Below are 18,717 nucleotides of genomic sequence, written 5' to 3' on the forward strand. Positions count from 1 at the left end.
CTGGGGAGGTAACCTAGCAAGAGACGTTTGCTTTCTCCTTTCTTGTATATTTTTCATCATTTAAAAGCTTTGGTTTCAGGAGAGCAGCAGCAGACGCTTTCAGCACTAGGGCTATATACACCAGAGCTAGCTTTGAACTGCAGAGTACAGATCTAATTACACAGTTTGTAGCTGTGGAACCGCTTCTCTCTATTCTAAATTACTTTTCCTAACTTATTTGCATAATTTAATGCACAGAGATTTTGCCACTGAAATATTATATTCTCTGACACAGTTAGGACAGGCAAAATTAACCCTCTTAAGACTATATTGCTGTCTTACAATATATTTGGTAAATACTTACCAACTTCATTGCGGAAAATCATTCAACAAGGTGTTATATGTCAATTTTTACCTAGGGTTGGTTCTTTACAAATATATTTGGTGATGTACAGAGATTGCAAGTAAACATCAACCTTAAGATTGGGCACCTCTAATCAGCTAATAAAGTGGTCTGTTTTTTTAATCAGACTTGATGTCTGTCTACCTCTCACTGAGAAGTTCTTTTTATTGTCAGCAATTTGTGCAATCATTTTAAATTTAAAAAATTGGTCAGGTGTTGATATGTGATCATGAAATACACAAAAGTCAATGAATTCAAGTGTCCATTATTAGTTTAAAACCAGTAGGAAGTAAATTTAATGAAGAAAACATGCTACACATCTGAAAATTAGGTATCTTTCTGTAAGAACTGTAGAAGTGTTTCTGGGTAGAGGACAGTTATACAGTGCTTGTTTCTTAGTTATTGTTTGCATAATAAGGTCTTACATCTTTCTGAATGAATGATTGCTATGATGTCAGACTTTGTCATCAATGATTCTGGAAGAAGAAGCAGAAGCTATATAAAAAGTGTTAAAAGAATATCAAATGTGTTCTTTGACCAGGTAATATTCTGAAAGTTTTATGCATTAGACATTTATTTCTTTCAGTTCATTTAGTGCAAGAGATTTAATATGTTAAAGAACTAGTTCTGTGTCAGGACACATCTTCATTCCAGAAGATTAAAATCATGTGATGGATACAACAGAAAAGGAAAAGATGGTCTGTTATGTAGGACAAAGAAACACTTCACTGAAAGTTTAGATTTTGTGCCTGGCTCTGGGACTTTATGTCAGCAGCAGCAGCTAAAGCTGCTGAAATAAAAATCTTCAGACGTACGTACTAATCAGGGATTCTTAATTTTGAGAATTATGATATAATTATGATATAAACTGATGATTAAGCTTATTGGGTGCTCATGGCTTCAATGGGGTTAATAGGAACTCTGCTTTGAGTTTATCAAGTCATATATACTGAGCAATCTGATCTCACATCTCAAATTTCACAATCAGATAGGGAATACACTTAACCTTAGTTTCACTTGCAAAACGGGAATATGAGGAAACAATGTTGTATACTTGGTGTTATATAATCCTGACATCTTTTAACGATTAACCTCACAGCAAATCCCATTATGGAATTGTTTATTCTTGAGAGCAGGGTTTGATCAGAGTATGCTAGATAAAACAAGGTGAAAATTAGATCTTGATTCATTAATTGAGCATCGTCTCTTTCACATACAAAATGTGGCAGGTAATGTTTTGATGTGAGAAGGAAGATTAAATACAGACTGTGTTTGTTAAAGACTGGCTTCCCAATTTAGTACCATCCTATTTTCTACATATTTTGCATGGTAGCCCAGCCAACTCCTTCAGGTCAGGGTTGGTAATTCCAGGGTGGTTTTTTTTTTTTCTTCTCCTGCCTAGCTACTATTCCTAATGATGCACTTGAAATATCTTCCAGTCCCCTGACAGAAGAACAGACTGCTTGTTTTTCAGTGCTTGTGGAAAACCCAGCGTGGAATTGCACTTGTCCTGTTTAGTTTCAGCTGCATGTAAGCAGAAGCTTTAGAAATCGTAACTGAAGTTTTGTCAAGTCTATACCAAGCATCTGCTAACTGAAAGAAAAAACATAAACTCTTTAAATGTTAACCCCTCAGTTCACTGGGTAAACAGAGTAAAAAAGAATGTTAATGGTCTTCATGGCTACAGTTTATATAGTATTGGATATCACAAGGAAGTTTTTAATATTATTAATTTCTTGAAATGTATTTAGTGTAATGGTTGAAATAAAAGATGAAGGGACCTTGAAGCATAAAGGGCAATGTGATCCAAATCCATCTGCTTTTCAGTTCTTGAAGCATCTAAACTGAGTGCTTCCTAGTATCAAAGTTTCTAAAGCTCCAAGAATTGTTTCTGAACATATACTATGGCAGTGATGAAGAAGGAACATTTTAGTTGTTTTTATGTAAAAGGCTCCAACTCTTTTTCCAGCATTGTTGACATTCTCAGCAGCATGAAAAAAAATGTGAAAATGTTTCTCATAAACATTTTGATTAGTGTTTTCATGGCTTTTGAATATTATATCAGCGATCCTGCTGTTACAGTGGTAATATTCTTTAGGCTTTTAACCATGAGGATTGCACAGTGGTTCTCTGTAGGTTTTGTTTTTTTCTTCTCCTTCAATTCCCTGCCCAGTACCCTGGACTGTATAATTTTATTTCTGCCAAGAATTCCATTTTTCTAGGAAATTTCAATTTCACTTATTTTATGGTCTTATCTCTTAAGGCATTTTGGTCTTTTCTATTACCCTTCATAGCTGTGCTTTTAATATCTGCATTTCTTGAGCTCATATGTATCTTACCTAGCATCTCAAGTAGATGACTTGCAGGTGTGCCCAATTCTGTACACCTGTCACATTGGTAAATCTTCCATAGTGCTACATAATTTTTTTGTCTTTTTTTAGATTAATCCTTGAGTCTGTCATCATTTCAAATACAATCAAGGCAGTAGACTATGAAAAAGAGTTCAGATTCTTTTCTACTGAGACAAACTGATTATTGAGTGATACATTTTAAACTATGTTAATTGAAAGAAAAGTATTGCAAAAGTAATGCTATATAGTCATTTTAGAAATGTTCAGTGGCCTACATTTAGTTATACAATATACTTACAATTATATGTTCATATAATATTCTGTAGCAAAGTGTCAGCCCTTAGATTTTACTTGCCTAGAGAAGTTCATATTAAGTTGAGTTTCTAATATTTCTGTATGACTAATAAAAATTACATGTGAATGTTACTGCTTCATCCACCAGTGTACTACTTTTAGCACAGTTTCATCCCAGCAAAGAGATTGGATCACATCTGCTTTCAAGGTGAGGTAGGCTTAAGAGCAGGGAAGAAACCTGAAAAATAAACAACAAATTTTCTTCAGAGTCTTCAAAATAGTATTTCCTTATCTTATTGGTGCTGCTTATTGTCTTAGCAAGGCCAGGACATCATAGCGACAATTGACTTCAAAGTCTCAGTTTCTAAAGGCCCTGCCTGATTATGACTGGAACTAAGAGGGATTTTCCTCACACTTAGAGTTTCAGGAATGGGCTTTACACAAGCATTGCAGTTGCTGTTCATTTAATAATTGAAAGGAAGATTCATCAATTAAGGGCCTATTTTCTGCTATTATCTTTTCTGTGACTAGTAGCCTGTGCTCTACTTTGTGTAACTGTAGTCACTTAAAATTTTTAACTCTTCTCATTTCCCAGTACAGCTTTTTTACCCTTTTTTTTTTTTAATAGATGTAGGCGACCAAAGTGTTACACCTACTTTTTTTTCATACTGTCTTGTTTAGTTTGAAGTTACCTCCTCGTGTGACTCTCTGTATCTTGTTTCAACAAGCCATGAAGAATTATACCCTGGTTAATTGGTTAATTAAGAGGTTAATTGGATATAGATACACACTTGTGTGCAGATTTGCTTCCTATTTTATTTGACTGTTTTTATTAGTTCCTTTCAAACTTTAAAAGCATTCCTCCTTGCAGCTGCTCTCTTAGCTTTGTTCTTCTAGCCATATAACTCCCACCCACTCAAAAAAATTCAGTCAGACCACACTTCATTTGGTCTTTGATTAGGAATTTTAAAAAGGTCAGGAGAACCAGATATTTATCTATATTATGTCAAAGCATGCATAAATATATGAGTCTAATAAAAACCCTTCAGTGCATATGTGGTTCTTGGTTTGTGTTTTTTTTTCTGGATAAAAGGCCATTCCTGTTTTACTTTAATGCCCAATACCGTATTTCCTCAGTTTCTCAAATTTCAGAATTTAGCTTTTTTCACAAGATTAATTTTTAATCTATTCATTAAAGAATCAAATGTTAATATGACTCCATTTAGAAAGGAAACAAATTAGTAAACTATAAACCAGGTTGATTTTAAAAGTGAAGATTTTTTTCAGTGTAATCTGTTGACACAGAGTTTATAATGTGATAATTCACTGACGATGACACAGTGAATCTGTTAATAAAAGGAAATTGCTGTTTTAAGTGGTTAAATATATTTATATAGGCTTTCTATAGAAAAAAAATACAAAAAGGTAAATAGACAAATAATCCTAAACAATCCATTAGGACAGAAGGGAAATAGACCGTACTTTTGTTACGTTGTGGTCCTCTTGCTTTTTGAAGAAATTTTAAAAAGATTTTGTCAGTATGTTGTTTTTAAGTTAGAGAAAATTGGTATGTTGCTAACTGTGACATGTATCTGAACCTATTTCTACTCCGATGGAAGCTAATAATTGTAGGAGTCACAGCGTTACTAAATTGATGATGGTAAGATGTCTCAAATAGGCTAAAAGAGGTAAGGAGTAGTTGCTCCCAGTAAGCAAATAGTTACGCACACATTGTTTCTTTTTGTCTCTTCTCTGTATCATCACCTGAATTAATTTGCTGTAGGTTCAATTATAAATTTATAATTTATATAAATTCACAACTATTATGTCTACTTTTATATAAAATTACATGTACATTATTCATTTGTAATTAAATAAGGAATTTCCAAATTAAGAACAGAGGCAGGAACTTTTTAAATTATACCCTAAATTCTGCTATTTTTGTAATAGTGTTTCATTTAAAGTAATTCAGTTATACACTGCAGGTTGATGCAAGGCTGATGGTGCCAAAAGGCCAAAATTAAACCTGCAACTCTCTGGAATTTGACATATCTATCTTAAAATTCAACTGAAACTACCTTAAAACAGAACTGTAAGGCCATGGTTATTTAATTAAAATTATATGGACTTGCAAAAGAATGTTTGCCATTTACTCAAGAGACAGGCACTCAGACTTTTTCATATGTGAGTTTTATGTACACAGGTATTGTCATGCTTGATCAAACTGAAGAGGTGTCTGACCAACTATGTAGAGTCAATTTAAGCAAATCCTTTGCAATACAAAGTGCTTAGGAGGAATATATAGAGTGTTTTCCATAGTGTACCTTTTCCAGCAGTATGTGGTTAACAGACATTCAGAACTGTTATTACACTGAATTAAGTGGTATTTAATCACTTTTCCCTTTCTATACCAATCAGGTATAGATTCATCTTAAGTGATTCATCTTAAATGGGACTTGCAGTGAATCTTAATTTAATGTCACTTTAAATTGCTTCATATACATATCTGAAAGAATAAGTATTAACATCTCACTGCTGTCTCTTGGTTCAGGTACCATATGTGATGATCAGGTGACAGTGGGGTTGATTGGATGGTACCCAACTGTATTTCCAAAGCCTACTGCAAACATGGGTACAAGTAATTTTTGATTAACACTCGACTCTTAGTTGATATTTTCAGGGAAATGTCCACGGTATTTCTAAGGTATCTTACTGATAGTATGTGGTTTAAAACCCATAATCCTGTGTGTTAGTTTAAAATTTTTATCTCCATGTGTGCTGTGCATTTGTTGGTGTTTAATTTCATTCCTCTCTGTGAGTGTTTAGTGGTTTGGTACTGCAGTATCCTGCAGAGGTTCGTTTCAGCTGTCTCACATAGTCAAGTCATAGCATCAGGAAACTTAACACCTCACTGTTTTCTTTCCAGATCACTTAGGGTGTGTCAAATAACACAAATCTTTACATCAATGATAATCTCCCTACTTTGTGGAAATGAACTATTTATTGCCAACAATTGTTTCCTATCATTTAAAGGCTAAGGAATTTAAAAAGAACCTTCTCAAAAGCTCATGGAAGAAATAAATACAATATGGGTAGGATCACCCTGTAATTTCCCTAAAGCAACATTAGTTTTCATCAGTATGTCATATATTAACTATTTTTTGTCATTCCTATAGGATGAATGTTCTGTAATTAAAGTGTTTTCATTATTTGATCAAGACTTTTGTTATTTCACATCAGCCCTGTTTCTTTCTATCTTAAGGTGATGGTGTTCGTTCACGCTAGAAATGCCACAGTACGAACTGCTATGGGTCTTCGAGAAAAAGCAAAAAACAATGGTCATATTTGTCACTTTTTGTCACCCCAAGGATCGGATTATGGACAAGCTGAGAAACAGGTAAGTGAATAATTTACATTGGTAGTCTTTGCAGTTTTAGAATTGATGTTTTTACAAGACAGTCCAAGATGGTAATAGATGAAGCATTTTTGAGCTTCTGGGAAGATGTATTTTGCTCTGAAGGGACATGTGGAATTGCTGAATTGACTAGAGGAAAGGAAAGAATAATGGTGTTATAGTTTTTTAAACAAAAGCTGATAATAGGTTGTGTTTTATGCAACTTGTACTGCTTGACAGTAGTCTTCATGTAATCTGCAGCTCAGGAAGCCCCTAAGCCACCAATTGCCACAATTTGGGAGAGTACATATCCTGCTTTTTGCACTCAAAATTTCCCTAAACATCTGCTACTGTCCACTTTTTAAGAGAGAAAACTGTTTGACCTAGCATGTAAATTTACCACCTTTCCAAAAGCATCTGACTTTCCTCATGAATCAACTAACAGTGGGCAATCGAAAAGTAATCTATTTGAGAGTCAAAAGTGGGGAAGCCATTTGAATCTCACAAGGGTTTAGCCCCCTTAACCTGATCTTGTGAGATGTGGAGCTCCTGTCTGGTTCAAGATCAGACCAGGAAGGAACAGACAGGGAGATTGTGGTTTAGGTCTGTTATGGACCACCTGTCCATGGGGAGGTAATGGATGTGACTTCCTAGGAGCTACTGGCAGAAGTCTCCTGTTGGCAGGCCTTTGTTTTCATGGGAGATTTCAACCATCTTCTGGGATGGTAGCATTATTCAGGCAGCCCAGGAGGTTCATAGGCTGCATTTAGAGACAGGCAGACACTTGAATCCAACTAGGCCCCTACTTGCCTTGCTGCTCAAGCAGGGAAGAACTGGAGGCAACTGTTGCCATGAATGGCAAGTTTGTTTGCAGCGATTGACCTCAGAGGATTCAGAGGAAGGCTGTGATAGTAAACAGCGAAAATTAGGATGTGGTCTTTAGGAGAGCAGTCTTTGGCTTACTCAGAGAATTGCATGGTAGAATCCCCGCGGGAGCATCTCTCTGTTTTTACACTGAAGAGATGGATTAAATAGGTAGGAATTCACTTTCACTGAAAGCAGTGATGACTTAGCATCACAATGCAGGAAGTGGGAAAGAAATTGGGAGAGGGGTAATGAATATGAGTATTTAAGTTGTAAGCTTAGCTTTAAATGCTATTAATACAGAATGTGAATAAAATACCATCACTATACACATTCATGTGAAATGTACTTGTTATTCTAAGCAAACTCCCAAGGGAATTGGAACTCGTGGGGAAACTTGAAAAGAAGTTGAAACATGAAAGTGTAATGTGAGAAATTATGGAATCTTTCCCAATAAAATTTGAAAAGTTCCTAAGAATTAGTGCCTAGGAAGAGTGTGAAAGATGAGGCCAAATGCAGTTACAGACAAATCTGGTGATAATTGTCTCAGAAAGCAAAACCAAGAAGTATGACCCTTAATAAACAGAACAAATTTATAACCAGGGACTGATAAGGAAGAGGTGTGAAGACCAAAGCAATGAATGAGAGAGAATTGTGTTCTCCAGCAGACTTCACATAATCTTCCTGTGGCTTCCCTGAGTCTTACAATGACTATCAAGAGACAGACTAATTCACTAAATTCTTCCAGTGATCAGTACATGTGATATGCACATATTAAATTAATGCAAAATCACATTATTTTATTTCTTAGGCATGTTAATATGACCCAGATCTTGGGGAAAGATATTATTGTTACTGTTGTTATTATACAAATTATTCACTCAAGTATACTTAAGGGCTTCTTTATTGACACACATAAATAAATTAGTAATGGATATAAAAATAGAGTGAAGGCCTAATCATGCTGAAGTCTGTGGCAAAGCATGACCAATAACTTTTTCCTATATACTTCCATTTGTCCTCTTTCAGGATGCATTCAACAAAGTTAAATTATTTTGATTTTACTTACCGTAAAAACTAGATATTTTGTTGATTCTGTCTCTTGTTACCTGATAAATATTATCTACAAAATGAGCTTTTAAGATACAAAGGAAATCTAATACTTTATCTCTCTTCTTAAGAAACTTGTTGTTTGAAATAAAAATGCACATCATGTATTGAAATGATTATGTCATAGCATGTATCTTTGAGGCATATTTTTATTTATATACAGTTATCACAATAGTGATACTAATCAAATAAGATATATATTCTGCCAAGGTAGCAACTCTACATAAACAATCATCAGTAATCCTAAAATGAGTAATATGCTAGCAACATTTTCTGAGCAGTTAAGGCTAATATATTAAGACTTATGAGCACACCAAAAATTTCAGTGATTAGAGCATGTCGGGGGTTGTTATTAAAACTATTACTGCTCAGTCTAAATTTCCTTTTTCTTTCTTAGCGGTAAATATTTCTAACAGAAGTGACTATAGTAAAAAGAGAAATGTACATACATCTTACCAAGGGTTTTATAACCGTGTGTTTTGTCATAGGAACTTTCTGCACTAAAATTTCTAAAGATTTCACAGTGTAACAGATAAAGACAGAAGGCACAGTGAAGTCTGTGCCTTGAAGCTGCATATAAAGAGATTTTTTTTCCCTTAACTTCCTGCTCTCCCTCCAGTAAACCCCTTCTGTAATTAAACACCTAAGGCTGGAATAGCACTATCTGAAGCATGTGCATACACATCTATGTTCAGGTAACCTGAAAGTGTAGGAATTTTCTCCGCTACAGGTAATTGTAATACTGGAGAGATTTACTGGCAAAGGTAAGAACTTCAGTACCACATGGGTGTACAGACTGAGCCTACGTATATAGGTGTAAGTGACTGTCACCGAGAATTATATCTGTTCAGTTTTCTACCATTAAAACTGTGAGGGGGGAAAACAAACAAACAAACAAACAGTTATTGCAGCCAAGTGTGGTTCTGAACTGAACGAGTCAGAGTTGTAGAAACACTGCAGAGACACACTAATGGATTCATGGTTTTGTGGACAGGAGGGACCAGCTGTTGTGAAATGTTTATAATGTGATGTAGAGAATTGAGCACGGCCTAAATTTCTGTTTGAGCTCCAGCAACGATTTCTAACATGTATATAGCCTTGATGTGTGTGATTCTTCATATCTGTATTGGCCTGCCTGCTGCTCTAGACCTAGGATCTCGTCTCCTCACTAAATTAATTTTTTTCACTGTGAAAGTTCTTGTTCATTTAAATAATAGCAAATTGTTATTAGAGGTAGGTCGAGCTACTCAATAAGTCTCTTAATGGCAAATTTCTGGTGGCCAGGAGAATATACTGGAAAGAGCGCTGATACATACTCTTCCTTAGGCTTTTGCTGTTCAGAGAGACTACTGCTCTAGACAGACTTTCAGTCTGACCTGGCACAAGCAGTTCTTAGCCCTTATATTATAAATCAGACATATCTTTTGCAATAAATTGAGTATTAACATGACAAAACACATGACTTGTAAGAGCTTTTCAAGGTTCTTTTTAAAATCCATTCTCAAAACACAACCTAGGTTCTCTCTTCCCAGATATCTCAAAGCTCAACCTGTAGGTCAGCCAAATGGCACTGTGGAACTGACCTGTCCTTGCCAGCATTTACCATTCCTTCACAGTGCTTCTGTTTTCCAAACTGTACCTTTAACCAGCATGATCACATTTTAAATTTTTGATCACCAGTACAAATATGAAATATCCATGGGTCTCTGAAGAACTTCATTAGACATTCTGTCAAGTCAAAGTTTTGATATACAATTAATTTCTTTGATCATCATTGCATAATTTTAATCTCCTTAATAAGTGAAATTCATTTTATTTAGTACTAAATTCCCAGTGCCATACCATATAAATGAAATTTCTGACAGAAGTCTGACTGTATTATATCAATGCTGTGTGATGCAGAGTGATTAATTTAAGCTTCATAATGATAATACCATGTTTGTCTGACAAGAGCTATCTTGTATAAAGGAATGTTTATTGGCACAGTTCCCAAAATGTAAGACTGCAGGCCATTCAGTCTTGCTATTTCATTTGACATGAAATTTAGCAATACCTGGCAGAGAATAATCTTGACAATGTAATACAATCCTTATTTTGTGTTTTGTATACAGCGTTCACTGTAATGGATGAAGAAGATGTTTAGAAACATCTGAAATCCAATGTATGGCTTGCAAGAATAAGTAATGCCCAAATCATGCATGTTCTAGTCTAGACACAGCAAGTGTAAGTGAAGGATACTTGAACACACAGGAAGAACTGAAAAATACAATAGTTAAAAGCATTGATACTCTTTGCTGGCCTTTCAAATTTGAAAGCAATTTTACTGTTCCTTTTAATTATCTGTCAAATGTTTTTAAATTATTAGAAATTAATTTTTAGACAACAGTTATCAAATATTTGATGTGTAATCATTTGACATTTAATTATTTCAGAGCAAATCCTCATTTTATTTTTGTTTTACTAATAACATATCTAATATTTGATAGGCCATTAAAAAACCTATAAAATAAAATGAGGATATGTATTCAAATACATTAGGCTATATTAAATGTCAAACATATATTGAAGTTCCCTATTTGTTTTATAATTACTATTTCTTTTACTTTTGAAAAATATTTGCTAATTATCTCTTGGAGAATGGAATAAAGCTCTTTATATTTCTTGCATGGTATATTTTATTCAGTAGTCCTGCTTAAAGGTCAGAGGCAAAATGCATGAGATGATATAGTCCTAACAATTGATGGGTTAAAGAAAAATGTGTTCTGTATAGAGTGATCCTACTGTTTTAATGAATCCTGAGCTGTGGAATTTAGTATTAAGAGGGACTTAGATGGACATTTAGGTTTTGGAGAGTCCTATTTACAGAGAAATATGTTGTGAACAATAGAAAAATGTTGCCTTCAGGTTTTTTAGCAGTATTCCTATATATTAGAGTTAACTAAAGCATTAACTATTGTAAACTGAAATAAAAGGTTGATAGAAACAGGAGACAATTTCTTTTTGGTTTTGCTTTTCCTGACCTTTAAAAAAGAAGAACATTTGAAGTTTTATATATCTTTCTATTATTATGATAGTTACTTTTTTATGTCACTCTAGAAATTGTATTTGCACAGCTTTAGATTTGTAGTTCTATTTTCTATTTGTAGTTCTATGTACTCCTGCACGTTGTATACAGTTTACTGGAATTTTCTCATGTTTTTATTATGAATCACAAAGTATAAAATACATGCTATAGATTGAATTCTGTTATCAACTATCTTTCTGAAAATCAGTTTCTGATCCAAGCATTTCAAATTTCTTGGCTTGTCTCTCAAGTGCTGATAGTTACAGCACTGAGGGAACAAGTAACAGTCTTCTGCTATCCTGTAAAAAATAAAATGGAGGTTTTTTTCCCTAATCTGTGGGCTTTATCGTATATTCTGTTTTATCTATCATGAGCTTCAACTTGATATGCAACAACGTGTAGTTTTATCCTGTTTATCACTGGAAAGCTGCCTCATGAATATTTGTTCTACTTCCAGAAGCTGCACTGTGTTAGTAGTGGGACTCCTAGAAGTAAAACGGGTTACCAAACCTTTTTCTAGAATGATCTCTGAGGTTGCAAATACAGCTGATAGAGTGCTGATGTTTTTCTTTAAGGAACTACAAAAAGGTGGCTTATGCTTTTGTACACAACTTTTCAGCAATTTCAGTGTTCCTCAGGTTAAAATCGGTAATGGATTTCATAACTGTAAATATAAGATTTAATGCCTTTTCTTACTAATTCTCCTTGAAGTGCTCTGATAAACTGTAGGATAATGTGTTGCCTATAGCACCCCCTTTCATTGTTGACAAATTTGCAATTAGTACTGAATGTGCTTAGTAAGATCATCTGAAACTTGTCATGAAACAGTTGCCTCATTCTGGGGCACTGACAGAGAGAAAAGCCACAGAGCGTTCTTTTTTTCCTTTGACTATGAAAACCTCCTTCAGTTAGCTGCTAGAATGTTTTAACATGTAAACCAGGTCACTGTGTCTTTTCACAGTAGTTATTAATTGATAGCTTCCCTGGTTAAGATGACTTCAGCTTGAAATCTCATTGTTCCATAAAGTATATAAGGACATTGAATATCTATGCTAATAGTAAATAAATACTTTTCAAAAGAAAACTTCAAAGCCATTTGGGAGGGAAAAACAAAAAAAACAGTATGATTGTTTTCATATTCACAAGTTTGGGAAACAGGACTACACTCTTTCCACTTCAGCAACACAGTCTACTACCCACTTTTGATTTTTGCCAGTGCTTGCTTTCATCATGTGTAATGAAGTTCAGGTATATATTAAAAATACATAAGATTTCTTGGGAGGATAAAGCTCCCTTTTCTTCATATTTTGTTCTGTCATTTCACAGGTTTGAAGGCTGGCAATATCTGGTCACTTGTGAATGCTCTAGCAAGAGGAAATTATAAGATAATATTGAAGTCAGCGTAGGTGCTTTCTGCCCTAGCCCCTCTTCAGCCCTCCCTCAAAGAGCTTGGCTGGCTCAGCTATTTGCAGGTGTTTTCATGCCCTAGGAATTGTTTCAGGCAATAAATTAAAAAAGAAATGCTTAATTTACTAATGACCCCTAGGTCTTGCATTACTTTTCCAAGATGTGCCAGTTAGTTCTTGGCTGCAATGCATCTTGTGCAATATGTTTACAGTGAGGCTGTAGACAATAATCATATTTTTCAGGCACCTTTTCTTTATAGGATGCACCAAACCATACCAGCAAATGGTTCTGGTCACATGCAATTTAAGTAGCTTAGTATGGAAACCATATGCTGACTAGAAAATAGTATTTAGAGAGATCCATAGGAATAGGATTCATACATAGGATCCATACGTAAGAATTCATTTGTCAGGAAATAGTGTAGTTGCAGTAGTTATTAGTAATGAAGGTTAATGACTGAAAAGTTAATAAGAATTTGTGGGTTTTCTGCATTGTGCACTGACAGTGAATGCTATTTGTTGATGATGAGTTGTACTTTGTATTTCATGATAAGTATTCTCAGACTCGACACTGTTCAGCAGTTGACATTGTTAGAAACTATGTTTGATTTCTTTTACAGGAAGTAAACAGAGTAAATTTTCTGAGGTCCAGTAAATCATATTTGATTTTTTTTTTTCTAGCATTACACTTGACTATATATAAAGATTGCAAAAGTCTCAAAGTACTGTTCTATGGGGTTGTAAATGAAGGAGATAATGTTGGGTTTTTTAAGTGGTTGGTCATTGCTTTAAAGATGCAGGCCATCACAGAACACCCTTTGTAGTTGCCTTTCCTGAAACAAAATTCAGAACAAAACAGTTCTGTTTTGTTATTCCACAGTTATCCTGTAGAATAAAAACATGTGCTTTATTCAGGGGTTACTTGGTGGTTTTTCTTCAGAATATCACTATAAACTGATAGTGTTTCTTTTGCTCCCTGAGGATTCATGTGAATTTATTTATTTATATTGTAGAATAATAAATGTAGAGGATACCTTTAGACATTGAATTTTTTTAAATTGAAGTTTTGACCTGCCAAAAAATACATGTTCATGAACACCTAATTTGATCAGAAAACATCCCTGCAATATGGGAAACTATCTCACACTGTCTCTTTAAAAACATGATTAGAGTAAGTGCAATTAAATAAATTCACCTGTTGCATGAAATATTCTGTTCACTTACCTATTGATAGATTTCCTCCTGTTGAACCCAGCCTGTGGCAAACATTAGATTTTTTTTTTTCCCAAGGTACATTTAGATGCTTGATTCATTTTTTCATTTAGAAAACACGTTTTTCTTAGCAGATGGAGGAAAATATTAAATTTTACTTCAGTTCATATTCTTAATTTCATTTATTTTGAAAATAAGAAAGCTTTCCAAATAGAGTTTCATTTGATTATGATTTGATGGAATTGTTTAGGTACATACGCTCACTGTTTCAGTTGTCATCCACTTTCCACTTCCAACTTCCCCAAATACCATATCTTAGGCAAATTTGGTTGGGCTTTTTAACTATTCCTTTAGTTTATTTACACAGTATGTAGAGTAGATCAGAACTGAACAGAAGCATTTTTGTGCTGAAGCTTGTAATGACATCTAGTTAAAAATTGTGAAAATAAATAAAAATTGTGAATTGTGAAATAATGAGTAAAAGGAGTGCACACTTTTAAGAATTTTAAATAAAAGAGCAATTAGAAGCAACCATTACGAATGAGTGAATTGAATCTGATCCACAGTCTAATACACACACTGAGAGCTAGAGGTGCTTTGGAGAAAACAAAATAGGTTAAAAAATAGTTAAGCATACTTTCAGAAAGTTGTGCAGATTTTTTTTCCAGAGAACTGCCAAATATTTATTGCAGTATACTTATTTTTCTGGTTTAAATTGTATTACATGAATAGTCAGCTGCTGTATTTTAGCATATTCTATATATGTGTTATCACTATTTCTCCATAGTAGGAGGCCAGAAGATATGGAAGCTTTGATATCTACAACATTTAGTTTTATCTTCTGATTGTTTTGAATTCATCTTAAGCTCCCTTGATCTGGAATTTCAAAAATAACCAAGATTCAGAAGAATTCCTGATTATTGGAAATCATTGTCCTGGAGAAAAGCATTGTGTTGTATAAAACTACAAACAGCTATGCTTTAGGACGTACAGTTACCATTGCATATCACCTTTATCACAGTAAAATAAATAATTTTGCTTAAATTTTCCAAATCTCTTTTGAAAAACTAATTATTTCAGAAGCCTCTTTTTCTTGCTAGCAGATTGTTATATCAAAAACACCAGACACTGATTACAGAAGATTTCCAAAAAACATAAAAAGCTAAAAAACAATATTCTTTTCATCCCAGTATTGAGATTTTGAATGAGTATCATATAAATGTGTATTTGGATACATCCTTGTACATGTATCATGTTAGTAATTTTTGGCTCATTTGACAAAAAACAGAATTGGAACTAAAAGAACATGTGGATGAACTATAACAAAACTGTTAGGTAACAAAAATGGAGCTTACTCTGTATTATGGAATGAAAATAAAATTGCTAAAAAGGGAGGAGACAAATTTGGAAGTATTTGGCTTGTGAAAAGCTGCTGGAAGAGTGCAGATAAGAAGACAGCAATATTAGAAGACTTCTGAATTTCAGTGTATGAATTCTTAGAAAAAACAAATGTTGACCAACCCCATCCCACCAAACAGGATTTCATCTTTGGACAATACCAGTACCAGTAGATAAAGAACTAATTTTAGTCAATAAAGCTAAAAAATGGAAAATGTTTAAACTTCTAGAACTTAAAATTTTATTTACATGGAATTACAAGAAAATTGTTAGGCTTTTGGTAGAACAAGGTCTTTAATTAATTTTTAGTGCTTGGATAAGACATACTGAAAAACACTGACACTGGAGTAAGATTTACCTTAGGATATTTCCTTCCTATCAAATATTAACTTCACTTATTAGGTGAACCAACTTGGCTAAGAAGCAAGATTTGGTTTATGGTCCTGCATGGCTATTATGTTGCCAGCTGCTGTAGAACCAGCAGAATCTGTTTATTTCTCTAAGCAACAGTTATATATAATATATGCACTAAATATTCTAAGAAATTCTAAAAACTCAAAAGTACCATGTCCTAGTATTTATGATACTTCAAATGGAAAACCATTTGAGATTAATATTCTCAACACTTCTAATGCATTCTCTAGAATGGAATATTAAGAGAGTACCAAGAAGTAAGGTGGTATTTCTAGAACATTTGGACACCAAATGCGTGGGATGAATTGGAATGCATTTCAGGCAGGTTTTATTCAGCTTCAGACTTTTGTTGGGTAAAAATCATTCCTATCCTATAAGGAAAACCAGAAAAAAAACAATAGACAAGCAGGACAGATCCTGTTTTGACGTATTTGCAGATGATGTGCATATGGCCTGAAAACTTTTCCAAAATATTTACACAAGACTTTCAGATTATTTGGCTTAGAATTTATATTTCTTGGTATAGTTCACATTTAAAACAGTTATTAATTAGACAAGTAAAACTTTAGTATCGTCCTGTCTTTGCAGAAGAATATTTTGTTCTTTTGATAATCAATAATAGTTAGGAGATCTCAGCAAAGATTTTGAATAATTTTTTTAATTCAAAAGTAGTGGAACTTCAACTGTGATTACTTTTATAGATTATAGATTCTATAAGTTACATATTAAAACCAGTATGTGATTAGAAGCATGATGGAATCTTGCTTTATCTATATTGATATCAACAATTAGTTAATCAACCATTGGTCCATTTTAATTCTAATAAACTACATAGTTCTTTGTTACCTCTTTAATAAAGAATGGCGTCAGCATATCGTGGAGTTGTCATATTTCTGACAGTGCTTGTGCAGCCAGGGTACCCCGTACCTCTATCCTCCCCAGTATCTTACAAGTAAGTTTCTCACATTTATGTTTTGTGCCCCTTAAAATACAAATCAAAATGATAGTAAATCTTTTTTATATCCCACCTTCAGATGTCTGATCTGACCAGCCATTTAAAAATAACTAGTGAAACATATTTGAAGCTTCACTGAAAATATTTATCTGTACATATGTTTTGCTGTATTGTCATGTTTTATCACTTCTGTAAAAAAACTACATGTGTGATTTCAAAAGTTTATGGACAACTTCCCTGGTGAATCTTTTCAGTGACAGAAGGCAGAAATTGCAAAACTCTGAATTGCTGAGACAGATGTGAACATAGGCCAACAACTTCCCTAAATACTGGAAGGTTTTGATGAGGCTTAGCAAAGGTTCTAAAAAATGTAGCCAATTGTCCATGTTTCCCAATAGATAGAAGAGAACTAAGATCAAAATGAAGTTTGTGTAGGTAAAGGTAAGTAAAAGCATTTATATTAAGTTAGCTTTTCCTAACAATCAAAAAATACCTTCAGATAAGAAAAATAAACATGGGTGTTTTGTAACTGCGTAACATAATAGTTGTTACCTGGGGAAAAATGTTATGTGTACAGCTGCTGATTGCTGATTGCCTCAACTCAGAAAGACCTGAAAGAGGGTATCCTGCACACCAACAAAGTACTTGTGATGAAAAAAGCTTGCAGCATCTTGGCTCTTTGAGAAGCAATATTTACTGGCTGCTGCTCAGTTTTCACTGGCAAATTCAAGCTCTGCTTCGGAAATTTTATGCATCAACCTTGAAAGCATCAAGGTTTCTGGTATGTTTTTCTTTTGAATTAAAGGGTTTTTCCCAAATAAGGACTTGCAAGAGCCTCTCTAAAAATATGATAACTATTTGAATGCTAAATGCTAAAAACCTAGTAGTGGATGGTGAACCCTTAGGTTCTAGAATTTAGACTATCAAAAGCTTAGCAAAAGTCTTTCTAGACTCTTTGTAGTAATAATAAAAGCAGTTAGCTCAGGTATCAAAGGCCATTGCCCATTTTCTGTCTCTGAAGGTGCCTCTGGCTTTGATATACATGAATTTTGTAATCGAATGTAGAATTCCAGTGCAAGGTCTTTGATTCTAGAGATCACTTTTTCCGAGTATTGTCCAACATATGTTTATCAGGGACAACAATCAGAAATCTGAAAAGAGTTTGAAACCTTTAGCATCGTATTGCTGTGTTTTCATTTGAAGTGTAGTATTGCTGAATAATTGAACAGAGTCCTAGTTGGTTTGCAGTTGAAGGATCTCATTGGAAAATATATTGAAGCTAATGGGAAAAAGACTGTTGGCTTTGGAGTAAGCCCTAAGGACACAACTTAATACAGCACAGAATAGTGTCTCATAGAGGAAAAACAGCGCAGTGTTTAACTTTTTGCAGATATGGATTTTCTGCAAGCTTCTGGAACTGAAAGCAGTAAGAAAATGTGAATTTGTCCCAGTGATTCATGGGTTAAAAACACTCATATAGGTTCACCAGTATTACTTATAATTCTTTTACTGATCCCTTACACTCAGAAATTATTTTCTGGGCTCTTGATTCAATAGTTACAGCATCGTAAAAGAGTGTTTGTACTGCAGCATAGCCTTAAAACATACCTGGTTTCTTGCTCCATGGGCATTTAATTTTAAAACAGCTGTAATAGTTATTTTCTGGTATTCTCTTAGATTTTTTCCCATGATGGAGCATAATCCTTGAAGTAACCACCAAGATCTCTGGTCTAAGGAATATATCCAAGACGATGGTTTTAAGAGACTTCTATCCTTTCAGAGTACTGTACAGGTCTACAATTCATTGGTTCAGAATCAAGTAATAATTCTTTACTGGTTTGACAATCATAGCCCTATTTATTTTTTTTCCCTA

At 34.1% G+C, this 18,717-nt stretch overlaps 1 protein-coding gene across 1 annotated transcript in view; it reads left to right on the forward strand.

Annotated features, from left to right (window-relative positions):
* Positions 1-18,717, forward strand: part of ASCC3 (activating signal cointegrator 1 complex subunit 3) — a gene marked incomplete at its 5' end in the record, with an annotated part of 156,710 nt that overhangs the window by 16,710 nt on the left and 121,283 nt on the right. The window contains one exon of the mRNA XM_010288161.1: positions 6,290-6,424. Coding sequence (XP_010286463.1) covers positions 6,290-6,424 — 135 coding nt within the window. The remainder of the gene's footprint in view (positions 1-6,289; positions 6,425-18,717) is intronic.

Source organism: Phaethon lepturus, unplaced genomic scaffold (assembly GCF_000687285.1).
Source record: "Phaethon lepturus isolate BGI_N335 unplaced genomic scaffold, ASM68728v1 scaffold14555, whole genome shotgun sequence".
NCBI classification, from domain to species: Eukaryota; Metazoa; Chordata; class Aves; order Phaethontiformes; family Phaethontidae; genus Phaethon; species Phaethon lepturus.